Source organism: Gymnodraco acuticeps, unplaced genomic scaffold, assembly GCF_902827175.1.
Source record: "Gymnodraco acuticeps unplaced genomic scaffold, fGymAcu1.1, whole genome shotgun sequence".
Classification (NCBI taxonomy): Eukaryota; Metazoa; Chordata; class Actinopteri; order Perciformes; family Bathydraconidae; genus Gymnodraco; species Gymnodraco acuticeps.
The window spans coordinates 2,200,314-2,222,720 of record NW_022989890.1 but is presented as its reverse complement, the minus strand read 5'-3'; the positions used below and the strand labels follow the sequence as shown (position 1 = coordinate 2,222,720).

The window sequence follows — 22,407 nt, the reverse complement described above, 5'->3', positions numbered from 1 at the left end:
ATGGCGGCGCGACCAGTCGCAGCGGCTTTAGGACTCAAGTCTAGTGCCTTTTTAATGTTATTTCATGTTTATTTGTATATCTTTTTTTCACTTTTGTTAACATCATGCTGGGCAAATAACATCTTCAGCAGACACGATTTGTTAGAAATCGGATTACTCAGTGGAAGCGTCGTTACAGACGCGTTTATCCGCAAAAAACAACATCCCATCGGAAATCGCCAGGAATCCCGGAGACCCACGGTTCACTATTCCCGGAACTAAGTGTCGCAGACGGAGAAAGGAACGTAAACAAAAGCGGGGATGCAGAGCCGGCCTGCTGGAGAGGCTAAGGAACCGCCCGGACAAACCACCGTTGCCGAGTATCTTTCTAACAAATGCAAGATCTCTCGCTAACAAGATGGACGAACTGAGACTACAGGTTGCAACACACAGGACTGTGAAGGACAGCTGCGTGCTAATAGCCACAGAAACTTAGCTATCGAGCTAGCTGGCCGCACCTAGACTAGACAGGACCCGAGAATTGTCGGGGAAAACGCGAAGTGGTGGCCTCATTATATACACTAAGAATTCTTGGGACATAAACACAATCACTGTGAGTAACCACTGTTCCCCGAACCTAGAATTTATGACAGTTAAATGCCGACCTAGATACCTTCCGAGGGAGTTCAATGTTGTATTGATAACTGCAGTATATATTCCACCAGATGCCAATGCTAGCGCAGGGCTAAGTCAGCTACATGATACTATTAGCAGTCAACAAAGCATGTATCCTGAGGCTGTCCACATCATTGCAGGGGACTTTAACCATGCCAACTTGAAGGTAGTGCTTCCCAGACTCTACCAGCATGTTAAATGTGTTACGAGGGGGGATAAAACACTGGACAAGGTCTACACTAATATTAAGGGGGGCTACAGAGCTAAAGCGCTAGCGCACCTAGACCAGTCAGATCATGTGTCCCTTCTCCTAATTCCGGCCTACTCCTCCATCAGGAAAAGTGTTTCCACCACTATAAAGACAATTAAAACCTGGCCTTTAGACGCCACTCCACAGCTGCAAGACTGTTTTGAGAACACCGACTGGGGGTTTTTCGAACATGAGGACCTGGAACAGTACACATCAGCGGTCCTGGGATACATCAGGCACTGTTCAGACTCCGTCACTGTGGATAAGCGCATCCGGGTTCATCCCAATAAGAAGCCGTGGATGACTGGAGAGGTGCAGCGCCTGGTCAGGGAGAGGGACATCGCCTTCAGGACTGGTACGAGGAAGCTGTACAGCACTGCCAGAGCTGACCTGAAGCGGGGGATCAAGCGGGCTAAGATGGACTACAAGGGGAAGATTGAGGACTGCTCGGCCGACGGGGGTGACCTTCAGCTGGCGGAGGAGCTGAACTCCTTCTACGCCCGCTACGAGACGAGGCTATCGGAAGAAGCCACACCATTACACCCACCTTCCCTCAGCAGCCTCATCCTCACGGAGCACGAGGTGAGAGGCACACTGAAGGCAGTGAACCCGAGGAAAGCAGCGGGGCCGGACGGAGTCTTGGGACGGGTGCTGAGAGACTGCGCTGACCAGCTGGCGGGGATCTTCACCAAGATCTTCAACCAGTCCCTGTCCCAGGCCATCGTCCCATCCTGCCTGAAAACATCCACAATCATCCCGGTGCCGAAAAAGAACAACATCGGCTGCCTAAATGACTACCGTCCAGTGGCACTCACCTCCACCCCCGCTAAAGTTTTTGAGAAGGTGGTCCGTTCCCACATCGTCTCATCCCTCCTTCCCGGTCTGGACCCCCACCAGTTCGCCTACAGGGCCAACAGGTCCACGGAGGACGCCATCGCCACAGCTCTCCACTCTACCCTGTCTCACCTGGAGAGTAGGGGGAGCTACGCACGGATGCTCTTCGTGGACTTCAGCTCGGCATTTAATACCATCCTCCCTGACAGACTGGTGACCAAGCTATCAGTCCTGGGAGTATCCCATTCCTTGTGTCTATGGATTAAGGACTTCCTGTCTGATCGCCCCCAGAGAGTGAGGATAGGCACCCACACCTCCACGTCCCTCAGTCTCAGCACCGGGTCACCACAGGGCTACGTGCTGAGCCCCCCTACTATATGCCCTCTACACCTATGATCTCGTCCCCGCCCACACCAGCAACTCCATCATAAAGTTCGCTGATGATACCACCGTGGTGGGCTGCATCTCAGGGGGTGACGAGACCGCGTACATGGAAGAGGTGGAGCAACTGCTAGCGTTGTGTAAAGTAAACAACCTGCAGCTCAACAAGCTGAAGACCTAGGAAATGATCATTGACTTTAGGAGGAAGAAGACCGACATGCAGCCCCTGTACATTGATGGAGGCTGTGTGGAGAGAGTCTCAGTGATCAAATTCCTGGGCGTTCACCTGGCGGAGGACCTGTTCTGGAGGACCAACACCACGGCAACCGTCAAGAAGGCACAGCAGAGACTCTACTTCCTGAGAATACTCAGGAATTACCACCTCAGACAGGACCTGCTTGTGTCCTTCTATCGCTGCGCCGTTGAAAGCATCCTCACCTACTGCATCTGCGTGTGGTTCCTCAGCTGCACAGCCGCAGAGAGGGGTGCGCTCCAAAGGGTCATCAACTCGGCCCAGAAGATCATCGGTTGCCCCCTCCCCTCCCTGGAGGTACTGTACAGCTCTCGTTGCCTTACGAAGGCAGTCAAAATCCTCAAGGATCCACACCACCCGGGTAACAAGCACTTTGTACAGCTGCGCTCAGGCAGGCGCTTCTGTACCATGTCTTCCCCGACAAACAGACTCAAATTCAGTTTTTTTCCCAGGGCCAGATGTGCACTAAACCGTGCAATACGAGGGGAATCGTGCAATTAAATGTATTATTTATTTATGTACATATTCCCTATCATGTCTATTTAAGTCCCATTTCTTGTTTTTATAGTGTCTTGTTGTTTTTATATTGTCTTGTTGTTTTCATATTGTCTTGTTGTTTTTATATTGTCTTGTTGTTTTCATATTGTCTTGTTGTTTTTATATTGTCTTGTTGTTTTCATATTGTCTTGTTGTTTTCATATTGTCTTGTTGTTGCGTGTTGGCACCTTGAGTTCATTGTAATTTCGTTGTACCTGTACAATGATAAATTAAAGATCTATCTATCTATCTAATGAATTGTGCTACTTTTAAAGCAAGCAACGATGTTTTCAAATCTGTAATCAAAAAGCTCCTCAAAAACACTATCGAAGCAGTTCCTGCCGTTGCTACGTTAGTTCAAACAGTAACAACGGACTATTTTTCTTAGCGGATGCATGTCAATTTAAATCAATACATACAACTATTTTTTAAATCAATAAAATAATTTTCTCAATCCATAAAAGCATTTCAATTAATATTGGGAGTCATGTCGTTACTTTGTCGAGAATGTGGCCATGTAATAAGCGGGATAATGTGCAGCGACGCGGTCATTATGGGGAAAAGAACACCGACAGGCTGATCAGGAGCCCGACGCGAAGCAGTCGCTGCACATTATCCCTTACATATGATTATAGAGTCATTATTCATTTGTTTTAAAGCAGGAGGCGCAAACGCTTGCCTCGGGGAGGGAGAGAAAGAGCCACAATGGAGAATAAACAGAAGGGCAACCATGGCAACCATGCAAGGGAAGTCTTCTTCGCTGCTTTTGTGGCAGACTACAGCGCCACTTACAGGCCTGGCATATGTACTACAGCGTCTCCAGCACTTTTGAGCAGCAATGGCCGGCCGTGGCCCAACCTCTCATTCCCCTGATAAGTGGAGAATTGACCAATAGCCGTAGCGCCACCGTCCTGATGTCAGGACAGTGTTCAAATCTGGATCAGTCTGTATCAGATCCGTTGCAGCCCCTTTTTTTAGAGATTTGGGTACGGAGGAAAAGAGAGAGGGTTGTGTTTTCTGACACTTTGTGAGTTCCCTGGAACACCGGGGACACATATTCATGTATAAAAGACGTACAAAAGTGCATTTTGCATGATAGGTCCCCTTTAAATAAGAGAAAAGACAGAGGCATAAACAAACCTTGCTTGTCTGTTGATTTCTTAATCGCAACACAACAGCTTCTTTACTTTAGTGGAAAAGGACTTTCTAGCAAAGCTGTATGTTAAACTGACTCATTTTTCATTGGCTGTCAGATAGCGCAAGGTTACTGTAAAAACAAAGCATTTATTCTGCAGCCTGACAGTAAAATCAGGTGAGCTTTCAACAGCAACATTAGCTAAATTTCGCCTTGACAATATACAAATGGGTAGGAACACTCTGCAGTTATTTGAATGTTAAATACAGAAACCACTGATATCCGCAGCGTAGTGTTTCCGGACGTGTAGACACAAGCTTTAGGTCTCCGTTTCCTCCTTGAGGTTAAAAAGATGGGAAATAAGGAGCAGATCTTGTCATCGTTCATTCTGATTCTCTCTGTGTTTAACTCACACTCTCCAGTCCTCCCCCATCCCTCCTCCCCCCCAGCCAGCTTAATCTCTTTTCAAGCCTCATCACCAACACGCAGCACCATCCCCCCCCCCCCCCCCCCCCCCCCAATTTTCTCCAACCACTTTCATGTCCCTGAACAAGAATGAGATGAATTCAGTCCATTTGTATTAGTAGTTGGATGTGCTGCTTTAGGTTCTCTAACTGCAGTAAAAATGCTCTGTGTTGAGTTGGAGCTGCTGTTGGTCGGCCATCTCTTCTCCCTGTGTAACCTGCTGGTGATTTCTCTCCCTGTGTAACCTGCTGGTGTTTTCTCTCCCTGTGTAACCTTCTGGTGTTTTCTCTCCCTGTGTAACCTGCTGGTGATTTCTCTCCCTGTGTAACCTGCTGGTGATTTCTCTCCCTGTGTAACCTGCTGGTGATTTCTCTCCCTGTGTAACCTGCTGGTGATTTCTCTCCCTGTGTAACCTTCTGGTGATTTCTCTCCCTGTGTAACCTTCTGGTGATTTCTCTCCCTGTGTAACCTTCTGGTGATTTCTCTCCCTGTGTAACCTTCTGGTGATTTCTCTCCCTGTGTAACCTGCTGGTGATTTCTCTCCCTGTGTAACCTTCTGGTGATTTCTCTCCCTGTGTAACCTGCTGGTGTTTTCTCTCCCTGTGTAACCTGCTGGTGTTTTCTCTCCCTGTGTAACCTTCTTGCTGGTGATTTCTCTCCCTATGCAATTTTTTTTTAAAAAAGCATTTCGTTTTGTGAACATATTGGTTAAGTGGCTTATGTAACTTTCAGGAGATTGGGAAACGTCCACCTGTGAAAGACCACACGTAAGCTTTTTCCACAGTGTTGTCATGGCAACGATGTCAATGAGAGACCTATTGATTATTAATGTTTCGCTATTATATACAGAGTTGGAAACCTTACACTGTTGAGAAAGCATTCAGCGCGTTTACGTCTCTTAGTCCTCAACGTATGGCCTGGTCACAGCCAGAGGTTTGGAGAAGTACTCAGATGTTGTACAAGTACAAGAGTGTAGGAATACTGTAACAATTTACTCCAGGTCTGATTTAAGTATTGATTATATTTTACATCATTAAACTAAATCTGCAAAGTAGATTCAAGTACACGATTAATCTCTGAATTGTAGTTAGGTATATGAACATAAGTAGCAAAAAACGGTCCTTAAGTACAGTGCTTGAGTAAATGTACTTAGTTACTTTACACCACTGCTTTGAACACCTGTTTTGCTCTGTGTGGCTGCGACCTTTAACTGTCGAGTCTGACTACATATTTGGTCAAACTCTGTTCAAACAGAGAGTTTCACACATGAACAAACATCCACAAACACCCTGCCCTCGCCCTAGTGCATGTGAACGCGAAAGAGATTCATTACACTTTCCCACATTTGATCCAGAATCAGTCATACAAAAACAAAGGGGGCATTACTCAGTTTGTTTCTGCCATCATAACAGGAAACAAGTTACAAACACACATCTCTAGAACTAACCACATATTAATTTACAGTACATTTACTTTAGTACTGTACTTAAGTATTATTTTAAAGTATAGTATTTCCATTTTATCCTACTTTCACTTCTACTCCTGCTATATTTCAGAGGTAAATATATCCTACTTTTTACTCCACTACAATTATTTTAACACTCAGTTACTTTGTGCATATTTAAAACACATGAAATGCTGATATGGTATAATGCACTGCTGTATGTCAAATGACACAGTATTTTAAGTATCTACATTTTGTCCACATTGACCAACTACAACAATAAAATGCTCTTACATTTAGGAAAAACAGGATAAATAATAACCATAATATGAAGTACATAGCTTCTTCTGAACTTATTGTACATATTATTCAGAAATGGGCCATTGTGCATAATAGGTACTATTACTTTCTGTACTTTAAGTTCATTTTGATGACAATACTTTTGTACTTTTACTGAAGTAACATTTTGAAATCAGGCCTTTTACTTGCAATGGAGTACTTTAAGACCATTGTAGTTTTATTTTTACTTAAGTAAAGGATCAAGGATAAAGGAGTACTTCTTCCAACACTGGGCTTCCCCTCCTTCCCTGTTTTTTCCGTCACCGTTTAGTACTAATGTTGAGTCATAAACTGCAGAAACAGTCTCAGCCTTGTTGACGTAAGAATAATCATGAAATATCGTCATATCAATCTTTCGCTAAAGTTGAAACATCTTAAGTCACACAGATGTGTTCGTATATTCACTTTTATTTTCCTATATCTCTCCATCTCCAATATGCCTATCTCGTTTCCTTTTTCTTTCCATATCTTCGGTTTCCATATATTTTCTTGAGTGTTGTTTGCTTTATGGTTGAGAGTAATAATAACTACAGCAGCAGCTAAAAAATTGAAATCTGACTAATTTTGATGCAGAGTATGACGTTTTAGCTGGCATGGAAGTAAAAGTACTGTACTGTAAATATAAAGCTAATATCATCCATATATTTACCTCAGTAATGGATACCTACTCCCATATTTTTGTTTGTGTTGATGTGTAAGTTGTAAGTGTTTAGGATTATAGTCCGCATTTAAAAAGGTAAAAGCCAAGGTACTGATGAAAGCCAATAGGCTGACAGATCATTAAAGTGTGTAGGTTAAGATTGAGTAAGTTATTTTAGCCACTTGTCAAAGTGTGTAAGGATCGATTTGAAGAGCTTAGACACCAAAGTGTCACACAATGCTGCTATGTTCCAGGTATGTGAGTCCAAGTGCCGCTATTCACGTCAGAAACAACATCTCCCGCTTCACTTCCTCAGACGAGAGAAGAAAAAAACACTCCCGAGGGTGAAACTGAAAGTGAGAGAAACAGGTTGCCTTCCCTGCAAGGTCAACCAAGGTCAATGAGCCTCTTCAATGAGTCAACAAAGCACAGAATCAATTCCAAGCATTTGTTTATCATGGATGTAATACAGCCCTACGACCCCACCACAAAAACATACACAAAAGCCCCCGAGAGCCTAATGGGGGGGCTTTTGTCTGATTCATACAAGATGTCCTCAAAAATCAGTTTACCTCTGATCCTTGTTTTTTTATTTATTTCTGCTTGTGCAAGTGGAGACACCCGTTGGTGCTGTCTGTTTGTGTTTATCCCTGTGGACAAACCCGCAGCTTCATCAAGGGTGCTATGGAAAGGACAGTGTGTCATGAGGGAGCGAGCAGCACGGTGCCGCATTGTTTTAGAGGCTGGATGAGTCACTGAAGATTCTCTGTCTGTTACTTTAGATCAGGGGTGCCCAACCTTTTTTGAACCGAGAGCTACTTTTAAAGTTGCCAGTCTGCCGAGATCTACCAGTCCAAATAGAGAGGCGTAGCCATTACTGACAGCCTACTACCAGGTAAATACACACTTCTACTTGTATAAAACTGACCTTTGTACGATGAATACTTCATAAAATACTGCAGATCCTTTATCTTACCTCTTTCTAATCTACACACATATAAGTATTTAACTGAAGTTACACAATTGTTGTTGATACAGAGTTGGAGTTTATTCACACGTCACTACAGTGGGTAATGTTTTCAAGAAACATTGAACAGTGCTGCCACATATGACACAGGGAAAAAAGAAAAGACTGAACCCTTTCTGTGCCATTATATAAAAATAGTGTTGCTACAAAAGTATAAATTAGGCTTACTAATAAGACAACTCAGATCTGAAGCTACACAGGAATCTGCTGCCAAAGTGCAATAAAAAAGACAAAATTAATAGAATCAAACCCTTTTTTTGTTGCATTTTAGTAGATTATAAAAAGAAATGCCTAGCAACACTAGTTTCTTAACCTGAATTGATAATAGACTATAATCAATTTAAACAGAACAGATCTTAAGGTTTGCATTCTTATACCATTGTGTACAATAATTATAATGAATAAGTTCAAACAAACTAAAACTTACAGCTGATTAATAACGGTATCTAACTTGAGTTTTTATTATATCAAAAACGTGTTGAAATGCTACTGTTATTTTTACTGTCCCCCAAAAGCGCGTCAGCAGCCTCCAGGAAAGCTTCTTTCACAACTTCGCCGTCTTTGAAAGACTTCATGTGTTTCGCAAGAACGTGACTGACACGATAAGAAGATGCTATGGTAGCAGCCTTGCTCTTGTTGTTGGGCCTGGTGAAAATGGACTGCTGTGCATTTAGCTGTCCTTTCAGGCCCCTCCCCTTTTGGAGCGTAGGGCAGAATTTGGAGGGAATTCCGTCTCGTAGCGTTTGTGCACTGTTTTGAAATGCCGCTCCTAAATTACCCTTCTTCGGTAAAGCCACGCTCGCATTGCAGATGAGACAGATGGACTTTGAATTGGAATAGATACAAAAATAATCATCCTCCCACTCGGAGTGAAAATTATATAGGCCTATGTTGGGCTTTTTTGCTTCTGCCATAATTGCGGTCTTGTGTGTGTGCGGACTGTCACTCCTGTTGACACGGACAACGTCAGCGAAATACTGCCCAATGCCCACCAGCCACGCCCCGACACATGGGGTCACGCCGGCCAATTACAAAGCTTTGATGCGTTCAAGTGCATTATTCTGGACAGGAAGATTATGTTTCAGGACATTAACATACAACAGAATGTTGTTGTTCTATTTTTAGACACATCTCGCGATCGACTGGGAATCTCCCCGCGATCGACCGGTTGATCGTGATCGACTGGTTGGGCACCCCTGTTTTAGAGGCTGGATGGGTCACTGAAGACAAATCAGGGTTGGTGGCATTTGAGAAGGCTCGTCCATTGCATTATGACAGCACTGTGTATATCAACAGTGGGATTATAACGTGTTCCCATGGTGCCGGTTTGTGCAGGTCAGACAAGGTTTTCATTAAGGCATAATGTAACCTAATTTCCTGAGAGACAGTTACATGTTACGATTGTAATTTGTTTCTGCAGGAGAATACCTCCCACTCTGCTGTCTCTGTCAACCTTCCTCATCAAAACGAAATTATAATTCTCCAAACATCAAGCCGTATTTATAACACCTGGTACACGATTTGAGTGCAGCATTGCTGTGACTATTTCAAGACATTTCTATATGACTCACCGAAGAAATTCAAAAGCTCATGCATCATCAAAAGAGCAGACAGCAGATTCTCCTTTGCTTTAGTCATGGCTGAATTACTTCTCATCTATATCGTCATTTTTGGGTTCCTACTTCAATTATATGTTTCTTTTGACAAAGTCTGAAATTCAAATGAGGCGCTTGACATTTAAAGGGAGAATGTGGTTTTACTCAAATGTGAACCAAACCCCCTCCCACCATCTCATTCAAGTTTTTATCACATTTCAATATAATGTTGCTCAGTGGGGTTTAGCTTTCTTTGAGTGACTGCCTTTCATCCTTTCTTTTTTTTGCTCTCTGTTCTGATAAAAGCACAATTACACAAGATTGCCCACCTACAATAGTGGGAGCCAAAAACGCATTCATTTCGTTTTTGACTTTCAGCTTACATCCCCCACGTTCATCCCGTATTTCAAGTGTATGCAGGTGACAGACTCCGAGTATAATCTGTTTTCCCCCCCTCTGCTCCCCATTTCTCTCTTTTTCCACCCATGAGTCTCTTTGTGTCTCGCTCTCTCTCTCTGACCCCCCTCACACACACTGCCAACGTGAGATAGCCATGTCTGTGTGTCCAGTGCAGTGTGTCATGTGTGATAATGTGTGACGTACGCTTCACGTGCCAGCGGTTTTAGGGTTCCACTAGAAGCTACTTATTATTGTTATCGTTTTTCGGCATCATCATTATCAGCTTGAGCAGACGCCACGAGTCCCACTGCGTCATTGTTTCTCTCAAAAAACCCTAAAGCTCCAGCCGCCAAAGCTACCAGCAACTTAACCAACAAAGGAGGGAAGAGAACACGTCGAAAATCACTCTGGCACTCTTTCAACATCCCTCCCCTCGTCCATCCTCTCATCCACGGCCTGCACACCCCCCCTCTGCACTGTCTCCGTTTTTTTTTTCCTCTCTATCAAATGTTCACTTCTTTTGTCTCATGCACTCTTTCTTATTCCATCGCACTCTATCTTTCTGCGTGACACGCTCTGCCCTCGTCCGCTGTCTTTGTCCGCCATTATCTAAACCACCCATCTCCTCATCGTTCCCTCAAACCCCCTCTCTCATAGTCAGAAGGAAAAATCACAACCTACACACAGATAAATGCACAACCCAACACACACTGACACAGGGACAGTGTGCGTGTAAATAGTCTCACCCCTCCCAAAACCTTCTTCCATGCACACACTCTCCCAACCCCTACCCCACCCCTCCCCCCCACCACCACCACCTTCTACTCTCTCCAAACCCCCCCCACCCTAATCCTAATCACACCACCACCACCGTCATCAGCCCTTATCTCACTCCACCAAATCTGCTGTGACTCAAAACAATTTCCTCTCATTTGCGATTTTTACTGCCCACCCCCGCCTCCTACACCTCCATCAAACACCTACCCCCTCCAATAAGCCCTCTCCACCTCCTCAATACCCCATCGCTACCCATCAGGCGCGAACCCCACCCAAACGCACAGGCACACAAACACAACACATATACAAATGCACTCACGTACACACACTCTGACTGGTCGCCATTAAGAATGACGGCTGATGGTGTGTAAGCGGTGACTTGCCACTGTCATCCAGTGGAGCCCGAGAAGAACTGCAGTGTGACGTCACGGCGGACGACGGCCTCGCTGGTTGGTGGATCATATTTACGTGTGTGTGATTCTGAGCGTGTGGTTGGGTTGGGGGAGCCGGAGGAATACAATTTGGTGGGTGGGTGGACCCGGTGGGCCTTGCTGCATCACTGAACCAGGGAAATGAATGAGAGCCTACGCTAGGTGTCACCCCCCTTCTTCTCCCGTTGGCCTTGCTAATTTCTCTTTCTCTTTTTCGCTTTTCTCGTCTCCTTTTAGCCCCCGAAGCAAAGAAAAACATTTGAAACTGATAATTTGAGTTTGATAATATGTTGGACGGTATGTTGCAGAGAAGCTTGGCTGTGTTTGAATCAGCTGAAGGAGAAGCATATGTTTAGAATGATTTGATGAAATTATAAGAAATCCATTCAAAGTTCAGGGAAGCAGGCTGATGTGCCAGAAATGTTGATCGTTTGAGTTTCAGCCAGAGCAAAACAGCACCACCCGATGGGAGGTTCACACAGCCGCAACCAGAGGTGTTACTATGGGAGAAGGAATAAAACACGAAGAGGCGACAGGATACAAGCAAGTGTGCTGTTTACAGTGACAGGCGCAGTGATTTACCTGTGAGGCGAAAAATATATATGAGTGAGTCACACCACGTCAGGTCTTTTTGTATCTCTGCCGTCATGAGATAGTTTGACAGCCGACAGCAAAAGAAGATGGGAATTCTACTTTTAGCTTTTAGCTGTTTGTTGAATAAAAAAAAGGATATTCTGAAATAGCTCTTACATATGATGTTGAACTTTGTTGTAATAATCATTAATAATAAATGACAGAAATCAAAACATGTAAAGTATGATTGCATTTACATATTTTAGCGATTGTAATAACTCGCTTACATCTTAATATTTCATTCAGTGTTTATAGCAGGCACATTTGATCGTAATGATCCTCATATATTTAAGACAAGGACAACAAAAAAGTGTGAATCTTTGGCTAATTAGGTTTGTTTTTATATCCGCTCTTAGAAATGCCATAGATGTTTACTTCCGCTTATGTAATTGTTTTAATGAAACCTGAGCAACAAAAAAACAACTATCTGTGAACCCAACACATACTTATCAGCTTTTAGGCAAACTCGTTTTCTGTTTAACTTCCCCGCATTATGGAGCAAGATTATCATTCATTCAGATAATCATTCTTTTTTTAGAATAAACATCTTATATACCTATTATATTCAGTGTTTTACTATGTTCACCAGCTAGTTGCTTACTATGAGCTGGTAATGTTCGGAGCTTATTTTCTTCTGAAAGGAGCTGCTTAGTTCCCTGTGTGCTTGTGCCCTTGCAGATACTTATCACCCGTCTTGTGTCACATGTATTGTCACAGTCATCTTTTACTTTTCCTAAACTTTCTCAAGTGAAATTATCATGAGTCATCCCACCTCCCGTCAGTGTCTTGTTAAGGGCAGGGTTTAACCAGATGAGCACTCTGTTACTCATACAGTGTGTTAAATCATAGGCAAGTGTCTTCACACGGTTTCATTCCTTTGAGCTTTGGTGAAACAGTGAACATCTGAGACACTGCAGCACAGCCAAGAATAAACAACCAGCTTCATTTTGGCACCGTTTTAGGGGAGTGCACAGCTTGGTGGTGGGTCGGGCATATTGTATAGTAACAGCCCACTCTCACAGACAGAATAAGGTGAGCAGACATTGCCTTCACTATTGATTATTACCCAGGTAATTGGTTATTGATTACTCCCAGCTTTCTTGTCTGTGTCCGAGGGGAACTGTACAGTACGATCATTCAGTTTGGGATTGAGTTTTGTTTTCTGCCAAATCTCATTTCAGTATGGAAGATTTAGCTGCATGTACAGGGGTAAATGGAAAGTCCAAAACAGATGAATCAGCTTCTCCTGCTGCTCACGGTGTCGACTCGCACTGCGGATCCTGCCTGAGAAGCATCAAGCGCTGGATACCTGTGGACTTCAAGAATGAAATTGTTCACTTTTTAAAACTGGCAGGGCCTGTGGTAAGATTGTGTTTGGATGGAAATCAACTCTTTGTTCATAAGACCAATCATTTTCAGAGCTAGAGGTACTTAGTCTGGAACAATATTCAGAGTGACTGAGTGACTCATAATAACTCCATCAGTTGTTGAGGCTGTTAAGATTGTACATTTTTCAAAACCGGCTGTAATTGAGAGTATTTTACCGTAGAAGTCACTTATTACCATGATAAAAGTGTATACAACTGAGTTGCCTTTGAAAAAGGCTTAAATTGCTTAATTTTCCACTTGGGGTTTGTGCTGTACCAGTAATTATTTTCAATTTGCCACCTGCTTTAATAAAGCAGTCATTAACAGGGTAATAACTGCAAACCATTGGGACTAATTGGACAAAGAATTGCCTGGCTAGTAATAAAAGTGTTGCATCATTTTAACTCAAACAGATTACAGTGGCTTAAATAGATGCATTAGAGGAATCACTAGCTCAATTATCAGACACATTCAGTGTGATATGTTCGCTGTACTCATTAAGCACTTGAAGACGTTTTAGATGTTCAACGGTAACCCTTAAATGACTTCAAATTGCTTTTATAAACAGTATATATAGTTACTCAAACTCATAGACCTTTGAACTGTATTTTTGTAAGTGTCTCTCCTGAAAAGAAAATTATACATTTTGAGAGGAAAGAAAAATAGTTCAGCATGTATCCACTTTTCCCTGCCTTCCACTTCGTGCACAAAACCAGTTCTTGATAGATGAGGACATTTTGTTTTCTTTTATGAAAACCTTTTGATGCCAAAGGCTGTCAAAAACCTACACCAGCAATCACCAGAACTAGAAAGACAAGAGAAGTAGTAAAGACATTCAGAAATACAAAGGAACTGCAGTAAAACCAAAGCATAACACACGTCAGCTGCCAATGAGTGGATAATAACTCTGTCAGTCACTTTACAGGCTGCATGTGGAGTTTCATGTCTCATTCATGTTTGCTGAAGTTCATTAATTTCCTTATAGTTATCCAGACGAGCATGATTTTGTTTTCCAGGTTATTTCACAGATGATGAGTTTCCTGATCGGCTTCGTCAGCATGGTGTTCTGCGGACACCTGGGGAAAACAGAGCTGGCGGGGGTGGCGTTAGCGATAGCCGTGAGTGACGTTAACGCAGTTTAGCTTAAGCTATTTTTGGCAGTCTGTTTGACTGTCATTGAAATTGAATGTAACTACTTGTGTGTATATATACATGGGTAACGCTGGGTATACATGTATACTGTATGTGCACAAATATATTTATAAAGTCATCCATCTGTTTTCTTGATGAAGTATGAATTTAAGCAACTGGAAGACATAACAAGAACATATCTTATTCTTGATTAGGACTATTGTTTATGCTTTTGTTTTTCTTTGTTTTGTTTCTGTTCTTATTTTATGTAAAGCGTATTTGAGCATTCGGAAAAGCGCTATAAAATCCGATGTATTATTATTATTATTTTTATAATTATGTCTTAGCCCCTTGTGCATATCATTGCCTTTTTTCTATCTTTAACTTAAGATATATGTGTTTACTTTCATTTCTATTATTTATTTTTCTTTCTTTGTTTCTTTGTTGTGTTTTACCTATAGCTTACTTCATTTGAAAACATGAGTTTGTATTCTGAGCGAAGTGCATCTATTAATGAAGTCGATATCAAGTATGAATCAAGTATTATTTAACTACTTGGTTGATTTTAATTATCTATCAATTCATGAATCTGTGTTTTATTTTCTCTCTTTTCATTATAGGTAATAAATGTCACAGGTATTTCCATTGGCTGTGGTTTGGCTTCAGCATGTGATACTCTCATATCTCAGGTATTATATTATTACAACCAGGTCAATGCTGACCAGTTACCGCTGCGTTCACATGCTCCTACGGATCTGTTTTCCTGAGTCAAATTGCACACGAGTAAGCGTTATTTATCTTCCTTGTTTTTCCGACCCGTTCCCTGCAGACCTATGGGAGCGGTAACCTGAAGCGTGTAGGAGTGATACTCCAGAGGGGAGTTCTGATTCTGCTCTTAGCCTGTTTCCCCTGCTGGGCCGTACTCATTAACACTCAGCCCATTCTCTTGGCTGTCAGGCAGAGCAAAGAGGTCGCCAGGTGAACCCTCTGCACTTCAAAATCAGTGCATTATAAAAGCATAAACTGACATTGAATGCTTCATATACACTCATCAATCATGAATCAAACAATTGTGTTATTTATTGCATGTTTTCACCATTTCCCCCTTTTTTTTGTCTATCCTAAAGACTCTCCCAGCTGTATGTTAAGATCTTTATGCCAGCTCTGCCTGTGAGTTCGTCCTCCTCCACATTTCTTCCTAAAATATTTTGTTTATCTTCATACACATGGATGTCTTAAAGAGGTCATATTATGCTTTTTAGGGTTTTCCCTTTCCTGTAGTGTGTTCTATAGGTTTGTGTGTATGTAAATGGTTTGCAAAGGCTCAAATCCCAAAGTTGCCTCCAGAGGGAATTTCTCTCCCACTCGTCTGAAACGCCTCCATTGGACTCCTTTGTTGACTTCTATAACATAGTGACATCACTATAACACTCGCAATTGTATTGGCTAGCGCTCCAACACATTGAACATGATAGACTAAGGGGCGGGACATCTCTAAGTGGTTGACCAATCACAACAGAGCCGGCCAGCTAACCAATCAGAGCAGACTCTGGTTTCAGACAGAGGGTGAAAACAGGCAGTATGAGAAAAATAAAGACCCTTTTGAACATTAAAGTCACATTAAAGGCACAAAATACAAAAAAGAACCTGAAAATGAGCACAATATGTCCTCTTCAGAGGATTGTTGAGTTGCATTATTGAGCCTTTTAACCTCATTCATCGCCTCATGTTGGATTCTGCAGGCTGCCTTCATGTACCAGCTGCAGGGGAGGTATCTGCAGAATCAGGTGTGTTTAATGTCTGCAAGACCACTGATGTGAAACTAAATAATGACTGAAAGTTAGTCTGTAATCAGATCATTGTGTGTTACTAAGAAGTGTGTGAGAGTAATACGAAGCAGGTGGAATGATGTGTTTCTTTTAACAAGCTTACTTTGGCTCACAGGGCATCATGTGGCCCCAGGTGATTTCCGGAGCCATGGGGAACATTTTAAATGTAATAATCAACTACATCTTCCTCAACCGTCTGGATTTGGGGATCACGTGAGTACACCCACCAGCGTACTCCTTAACTGAGTCATAATCTTTTCTGTTTTAACCAATCAGTGTATAAATTAGAGTAAGGAGATTGTATGTTTATGAGTCATTCTTAATAGTCATCAGGGGGAGTTCTTTGTGCGACTGCAGTGACTACATGCTTTGTTTTTCTACCTCCTTTGTTTTGACACCACCAAAGTGGATCTGCAGCTGCCAATGCCATCTCTCAGTATTCCTTGGCTGTGTTCTTGTTTGTTTACATCTGCTTCAGGGGGCTGCACAAAGCTACATGGGACGGTACGTTCAGGAGATAAAACTATTATAGAGATAACTTTCTTTTGACTGTTACTTCCTCATGATTGCATGATTAAATATATCTGGGACAAATGTGGTGCTATTTATCAGGAAAGCAGAAACTATTTTTTCTATGTCCTATATATGTTGCACTGTTGGAGGAGCCTGTGACCTGAGTTTTTCATTGCCATATCTATACTGTAGCTAATGTGCAAATGACAATAAAGCCTTGAAACTTGATAAGTGAATTTTGCATAGTTATAATTACATTCATTTTGAGTCTTCATACATCCTAGTAGCTCTATATGACTGTTGTTGGGCACAGTTCTGAAGCAGCATAACCCACTAAATAATTGTTAGAAGCTTATGTGTGGAGGTTTTGTTCTACATGTTTACAATATTAGTTTTGTGTTAGCACGTTTGCTAATTAGCACTAGTTATGTTAGCCAACTGACATAACAAATAAAACAGATAAACTTGTGCGAGAGAATGTTTTATCACACTATTGAATGAGGGCTTTAGGTTCAGTTTTTGCATTGTAGACAACATCTGCATTTCCCATGATCCATCCTCCCTCCTGTCGTCTCCTAGGCTGGTCAGCAGAGTGCCTGCAGGAGTGGGGTCCTTTCCTCCGCCTGGCCATCCCCAGCATGCTGATGCTCTGTCTGGAGTGGTGGCTGTACGAGATCGCCGGGTTCCTGGCGGGCATCATCAGTGAGGTCGAGTTGGGAGCTCAGTCTATCGTTTATCAACTGGCTGTTATCGTTTACATGGTAACTGCCTCACACATTGCTTTTTCTCCTTATTACTTTATCCTCAATTGTTTTGGATTGATATTGAGTGGTAGAACAAAATGCATGACCCTATTTTAACAGGTTTACAGAACGTTTCATATTTGAAACAGATAATGAAAATACTAAACAGGAATGTAGAGCATTAAAAACATACAATAAGTAAAGTATAAATTGTCCTTTTGCCAGACCACAGAGCCCTGCGGTTATTGTTCATAAGCAATGAGGTCCTAAATGAGTTGTAAAAAGGTTAAAACCTTAAGAAAACTGAAAATGTTCCCCTCTTAAATCTGAGAGCTTTAGGAGGCATAAACTCAAACACACTACTTATCCGCTGTGTGACGTTTGGTGGTTCCTTCAACACCCACTTTTTTTAAATGCACCTCCTAGCACAGAAGAAAATGATTTTCAAGAGTTTAAATATAGATTTTGAGAAATATTTGTGGGATTGTATTGTATATTTGTGCATATTCCTATTTGTTTTTAATCTACAGGACATTATCAATAATCTTACCATATTTGGCTATGAATGAATTGTTTTTCTATATTTTTTTCATCCTGTCCAACACAGTTTCCGATGGGTATCTCCGTGGCTGCCAGTGTTCGTGTTGGGAATGCTCTCGGTGCCGGGAACACAGAGCAAGCCAAGCTGTCCAGCAAGGTCTCCTTCATCTGTGCATGTAGGGATCAAATTCGTAGGCTGACTAACCATCATGTACCAAAACAAAAGGCAATGGCTGCTATGTGGAGATCTCCTTGGATCTTGGATCAAAGTCATGTGCCCTGTTTGTCTATTTAAATGTACCACTTTGAAGTCATCTGTCACCGGTTAATTACAAATAAATGGTACTCCACTTTATGCTTTTATATATTCCCCAGCCTTGTCTAACAATGTGTCTTTCTCTCCCTTCCAGGTTGTGTCTCATGTCTCATCGGAGCAGTTCTTATTGTGTTCAAGGATTTGGTTGGTTACATTTTCACCACAGAGAAGTACGTACTTATGTTCGCACAATGAGCTTGTGACGAAGTGTAATTCATCATGTATTAACTTCAGAGGTGAGTGACCCATATCAGCAAAGTAAACTTGGACATTTTGTGTAATGCGTCATCACTACCGGAGGCAGGCCGTTTTATTGCTAGTTTAATTCTATTGACTTTGTACTAAGCTGATATTCAGTATCAAACATTTTAATATTTTCATTTTTCTTTCAGAGACATTATTCAGAGGGTGTCAGATGTCATGAAGATGTACGGCGTAATCCATGTCGCTGAAGCCATTGCGGTTAGAAACTTTTGCCAATAAATCACATTATTTCTCTGCAGAGCGAACGGAACCAAACTTTTTTTTTTTTTTTTTTTTTTACATTTCTCTTTATCTCATCTCCACAGGGTGTGACCGGAGGTATTGTCAGGGGGACAGGGAAACAAATGATTGGTGCTGTGTGCAACTTGGTGGGTTTCTACTTGATTGGGCTCCCCATTGGAGTGTCTCTGATGTTTCCTGTTAAAATGGGCATTGTAGGTAAGGGTAAAAAAAATTACAATATAGTGAAAATGTTGACACATTTTTACTCAAACTAACCAACAGCCCTCTTCCATCTCTGTCGCAGGGCTGTGGTCTGGGTTTTTAATTTCCGTTTTGATACAGTCTGTTTTTTTTATTGTTTTCCTGTGTAAACTAAACTGGACCAAGGTCACAGAAGAGGTGAGTAACTCTGGTCTGTTTAATTATTACAGTGTAATAGCTATTATCTACAGTGTAGACAGCATGTGATAATAATACTGTAGCTTGTTTTCCTGTGACTTTTCAATATAAACGATTCTTTGTTATTGTTTTAAATATCTCTGAATAGGCGCTGATAAGAGCTGGAGTCCACATTACAGAGAGGAACAAGATCTTCGGGATAGAAAACAAAGGTAACACCAGTAGCTGTTAACTTTATCAATAGCTCAATATGGATGTCTTCTCCCTGGGAATCATGTTTTCAAATCCCCGACAGCCCCGGACTCTGGTGAGAAACAGGGCCACGTACGATCCAGTTCTTTGAGTGGTGTGGAGGGGAAGCTGGAAGGTCAGCAGACTTCAGATGACGTGGTTCTGTCAGTCAGGCAGCTGGTGGTGCGACGTGGCCTCGCCGTGCTGCTCATGTTCATCATCCTCGCCGCTGGAGTCTTCATCAGCGAGCTCCTCATCAGACTGCTAGAGTTAGACGGGTGACCATCATCAGACCTCCTGTCTGCAGCATGAAATAAGCTCTGTGAGTGTGCCTCTAAAGGTGCAGATGCATCTTCATTTGTGGTAGAAAATCATGTCAATCAGAGGAAACACTCAAACCTACATTCAACTACAAAATGATACATTCAACAATGTCTCTACAAGATGATGTGATTATGATGAGAAGGTCAAATCAGCCTTCATTGATCCACTTTTATAAAACGTATGTCCATCTATCATGCACTAATGACCAGCAAATAGCTGCATCACAATAACAAATGTTACACAAGTCAAATTGTTTCATAACTGCATTAAATAAGGTGAATTATTGCACCATTTAGAGAAGTTGTTGAATTCATGTATATCGATTTTAATTCATCTACCTTCATTACTTCATACATAAGGGAATTTATATATTTTAATAGTTTCTTTCTCTAACCCTATAATACTTCAAACTCACTCACTAATGAGTTCTGATATTAGACACGTTTTGGAAAATCTGAAAAGAGAACTCGACTGAAAAAAGGCAGCCAATGAAAATCTTGCATAGGGAGGTCTCCTTTTTATAGAAACATGCTGTGTAAGAAGGTTTCCTTTTGAGACACTGACGAAATGTATGGTCTTATTGTGAAATACAGTCTGAATGGATGCCACAATTAGAAAGAGCATGATTAAATGCTATATTTAGAATACAGCGCATTCGTGGATGTGTGCTTTCATCATCAAAGACAGAAGAGCTGCTCTTTCTCTTTGGTTTATTTCCGTTGCCTTTGATCTGTGTTGACAAATTTGACGATAATGAAAGGTCTGTACGCTCACACTGCATCGTGCTGGCTGGATGAAGACATGTCAAACTGAGTAAATCAACCTGCTACCTGTGCACTCTGTGCAGCAGCAGATAACTAGCTAGCTCAGGCTTCACAGTTGTGGGCTGCTCACAAATACAAATTCCCCTTGGTAACAGCAAACAAGTAACCCTGTGTGATTTTCGGAAATACGTACATGGTGTTCCTCTACAAATCCATTAAAAGCAAATGGGGTTTTGGGAGATACTCTGATTTGAGTAACACTTTATTTTAAGGTACACAAATTAACCATCAACTAGTTGTTAATCAACATGCATATTAGCAGTATATTGGCTCTTTATTAGTCATTATAAAACACTTATTCATGCCTTATTCTACATGACCATATTCTACAAGTAATAGGCCATTAGTTGAGAGTTTTTCCTCAATAACCCTCTAATTAGTGCTTATTTACTGCAAGTAAGGAAGTTGTTGTGCATGAGTTTTGGTCTTAATATGCGCTGCTCAATATGGGCCTAATAAGGCAGTAGTACCACAAGAATAGTAATTCTCCCATAATAACACTTAACAAATATGATCTATTCTTATGTAACAAGACATGAAACTATAAGTGTTAATTGTGTCTAAATAACTCAAGATTAAGTATTAATATCTAAGAATATGTTCCCTAATAAGTGTTTTATAATGACTAATAAAGAACCAATATACTGCTAATATGCATGTTAATTAGCATTAACTAGTTGATGGCGAATTTGTGTACCTTAATATAAAGTGTTACCAAAGACTGATACCACTCATGTCTGTAGCTGAGAGTATCTAGTCTAGTTGTATTTAAGCCCTCCTGAAGGGACTTTTCTTTGGTACAGATTAACAACTTCACATTTAGACAGGCTCATTTCATTATGTTAAAACGTAAAAAGAAAATTCATCTTCCAGGTATCCATAAAAGTCTCAACTCCACTGTACAGAGCCAACGCACTCTCCAAACTGACATCGTCACCACAGCCTTGCAAAGCAGTCCCATAAAAAAGCATGCATATTAATTTGACGTTATTCAACATGTAAATCAGTCTTGATTCATACATGGTTACGTCTGAGCTTCTGTGTTGCTCATCAGCGCAGACATTGTCCCCGGCTCCTCACAGAGACCCGCTCACCTCCGGAGACTGCAATCAGTGACATGCTGGGGCATCATTAACAAGTGACGCTGGAAAGATTTGCTGTCAGTATCTTTAGACTACAACTTGCGATACAGTGGCTAAAAGATATCTCATAATAACTTCTTTAGTGTTGTGTTGCCATGCAGTATAATAACATACCAAAGTGCAGTGGAAGCTATTGCATTATCCCGTTGCATTACAGTCCAGATGGTCCTGCCGTATTTACCTGAATCCATTTTCCGCGTCTTTTTTGCTATCTTTTTAACCTGAATCTCTTTCTCAGATTCCGAATCAGAAACAGGTTTATTACCAGGTAGGTTTTCACGTACGAGGAATTTGACTTGGTGTCGTGGTGCATAAAAACAAGAATTAAAAACACAAGTAGAAAACTAGAAAAATATTAAAAATATATAGTACAATATAACAATATTTACATTGCAATGGAATGGAGGAATAAAATATGGAATACAAATCAGCAGTAATACAAAATATTGTTGTACATTGTTTGCATTAATATTTGTCATTGATTGGTGAGTTCTGCTGTCAAGTGCCAAACTGAAGCGCAGAGGCTGTCCGTTAAGAGCAGTGGCTAAATAATCACTTTCACCTTAAACCACTTATTAAAGAATATCTGAATCCATAACATTTAATAACTAAACCTTATCTGAGTCTTTTTTAGTAACATAATTACCAGCCTTCTCCCTCAAATCTCAACCTTATTTGTTGGCTCAAGAAATACTAGTAATCTATTAATCCCAATTACGACTATTAAAAACACCATTACATGTTACTAGTTAGACGCTTTTATCCAA

At 41.5% G+C, this 22,407-nt stretch overlaps 1 protein-coding gene across 4 annotated transcripts in view; it reads left to right on the top strand.

Moving 5' to 3' along the window:
* Positions 1 to 19,971, top strand: part of LOC117536281 (multidrug and toxin extrusion protein 1-like) — a 28,515-nt gene extending 8,544 nt beyond the window's left edge. Inside the window, exons 1-17 of one of the 4 annotated variants that reach the window (XM_034201090.1) lie at positions 12,568 to 12,864; positions 12,976 to 13,156; positions 14,179 to 14,280; positions 14,914 to 14,982; positions 15,123 to 15,271; positions 15,421 to 15,463; positions 16,036 to 16,080; positions 16,238 to 16,335; positions 16,529 to 16,626; positions 17,215 to 17,396; positions 17,986 to 18,094; positions 18,329 to 18,404; positions 18,627 to 18,696; positions 18,804 to 18,866; positions 19,108 to 19,119; positions 19,268 to 19,331; positions 19,415 to 19,971. In XM_034201090.1, the coding sequence (XP_034056981.1) occupies positions 12,977 to 13,156; positions 14,179 to 14,280; positions 14,914 to 14,982; positions 15,123 to 15,271; positions 15,421 to 15,463; positions 16,036 to 16,080; positions 16,238 to 16,335; positions 16,529 to 16,626; positions 17,215 to 17,396; positions 17,986 to 18,094; positions 18,329 to 18,404; positions 18,627 to 18,696; positions 18,804 to 18,866; positions 19,108 to 19,119; positions 19,268 to 19,331; positions 19,415 to 19,632 (1,578 nt within the window). In that variant the 5' untranslated portion in view covers positions 12,568 to 12,864; position 12,976 and the 3' untranslated portion in view covers positions 19,633 to 19,971. Of the gene's footprint in view, positions 1 to 12,567; positions 12,865 to 12,975; positions 13,157 to 14,178; positions 14,281 to 14,913; positions 14,983 to 15,122; positions 15,272 to 15,420; positions 15,464 to 16,035; positions 16,081 to 16,237; positions 16,336 to 16,528; positions 16,627 to 17,214; positions 17,397 to 17,985; positions 18,095 to 18,328; positions 18,405 to 18,626; positions 18,697 to 18,803; positions 18,937 to 19,024; positions 19,120 to 19,267; positions 19,332 to 19,414 lie in introns of those variants that run through there. The other 3 variants (XM_034201081.1, XM_034201088.1, XM_034201095.1) reach the window with 3 other exon arrangements.
* Positions 19,972 to 22,407: the final 2,436 nt, after the last annotated feature.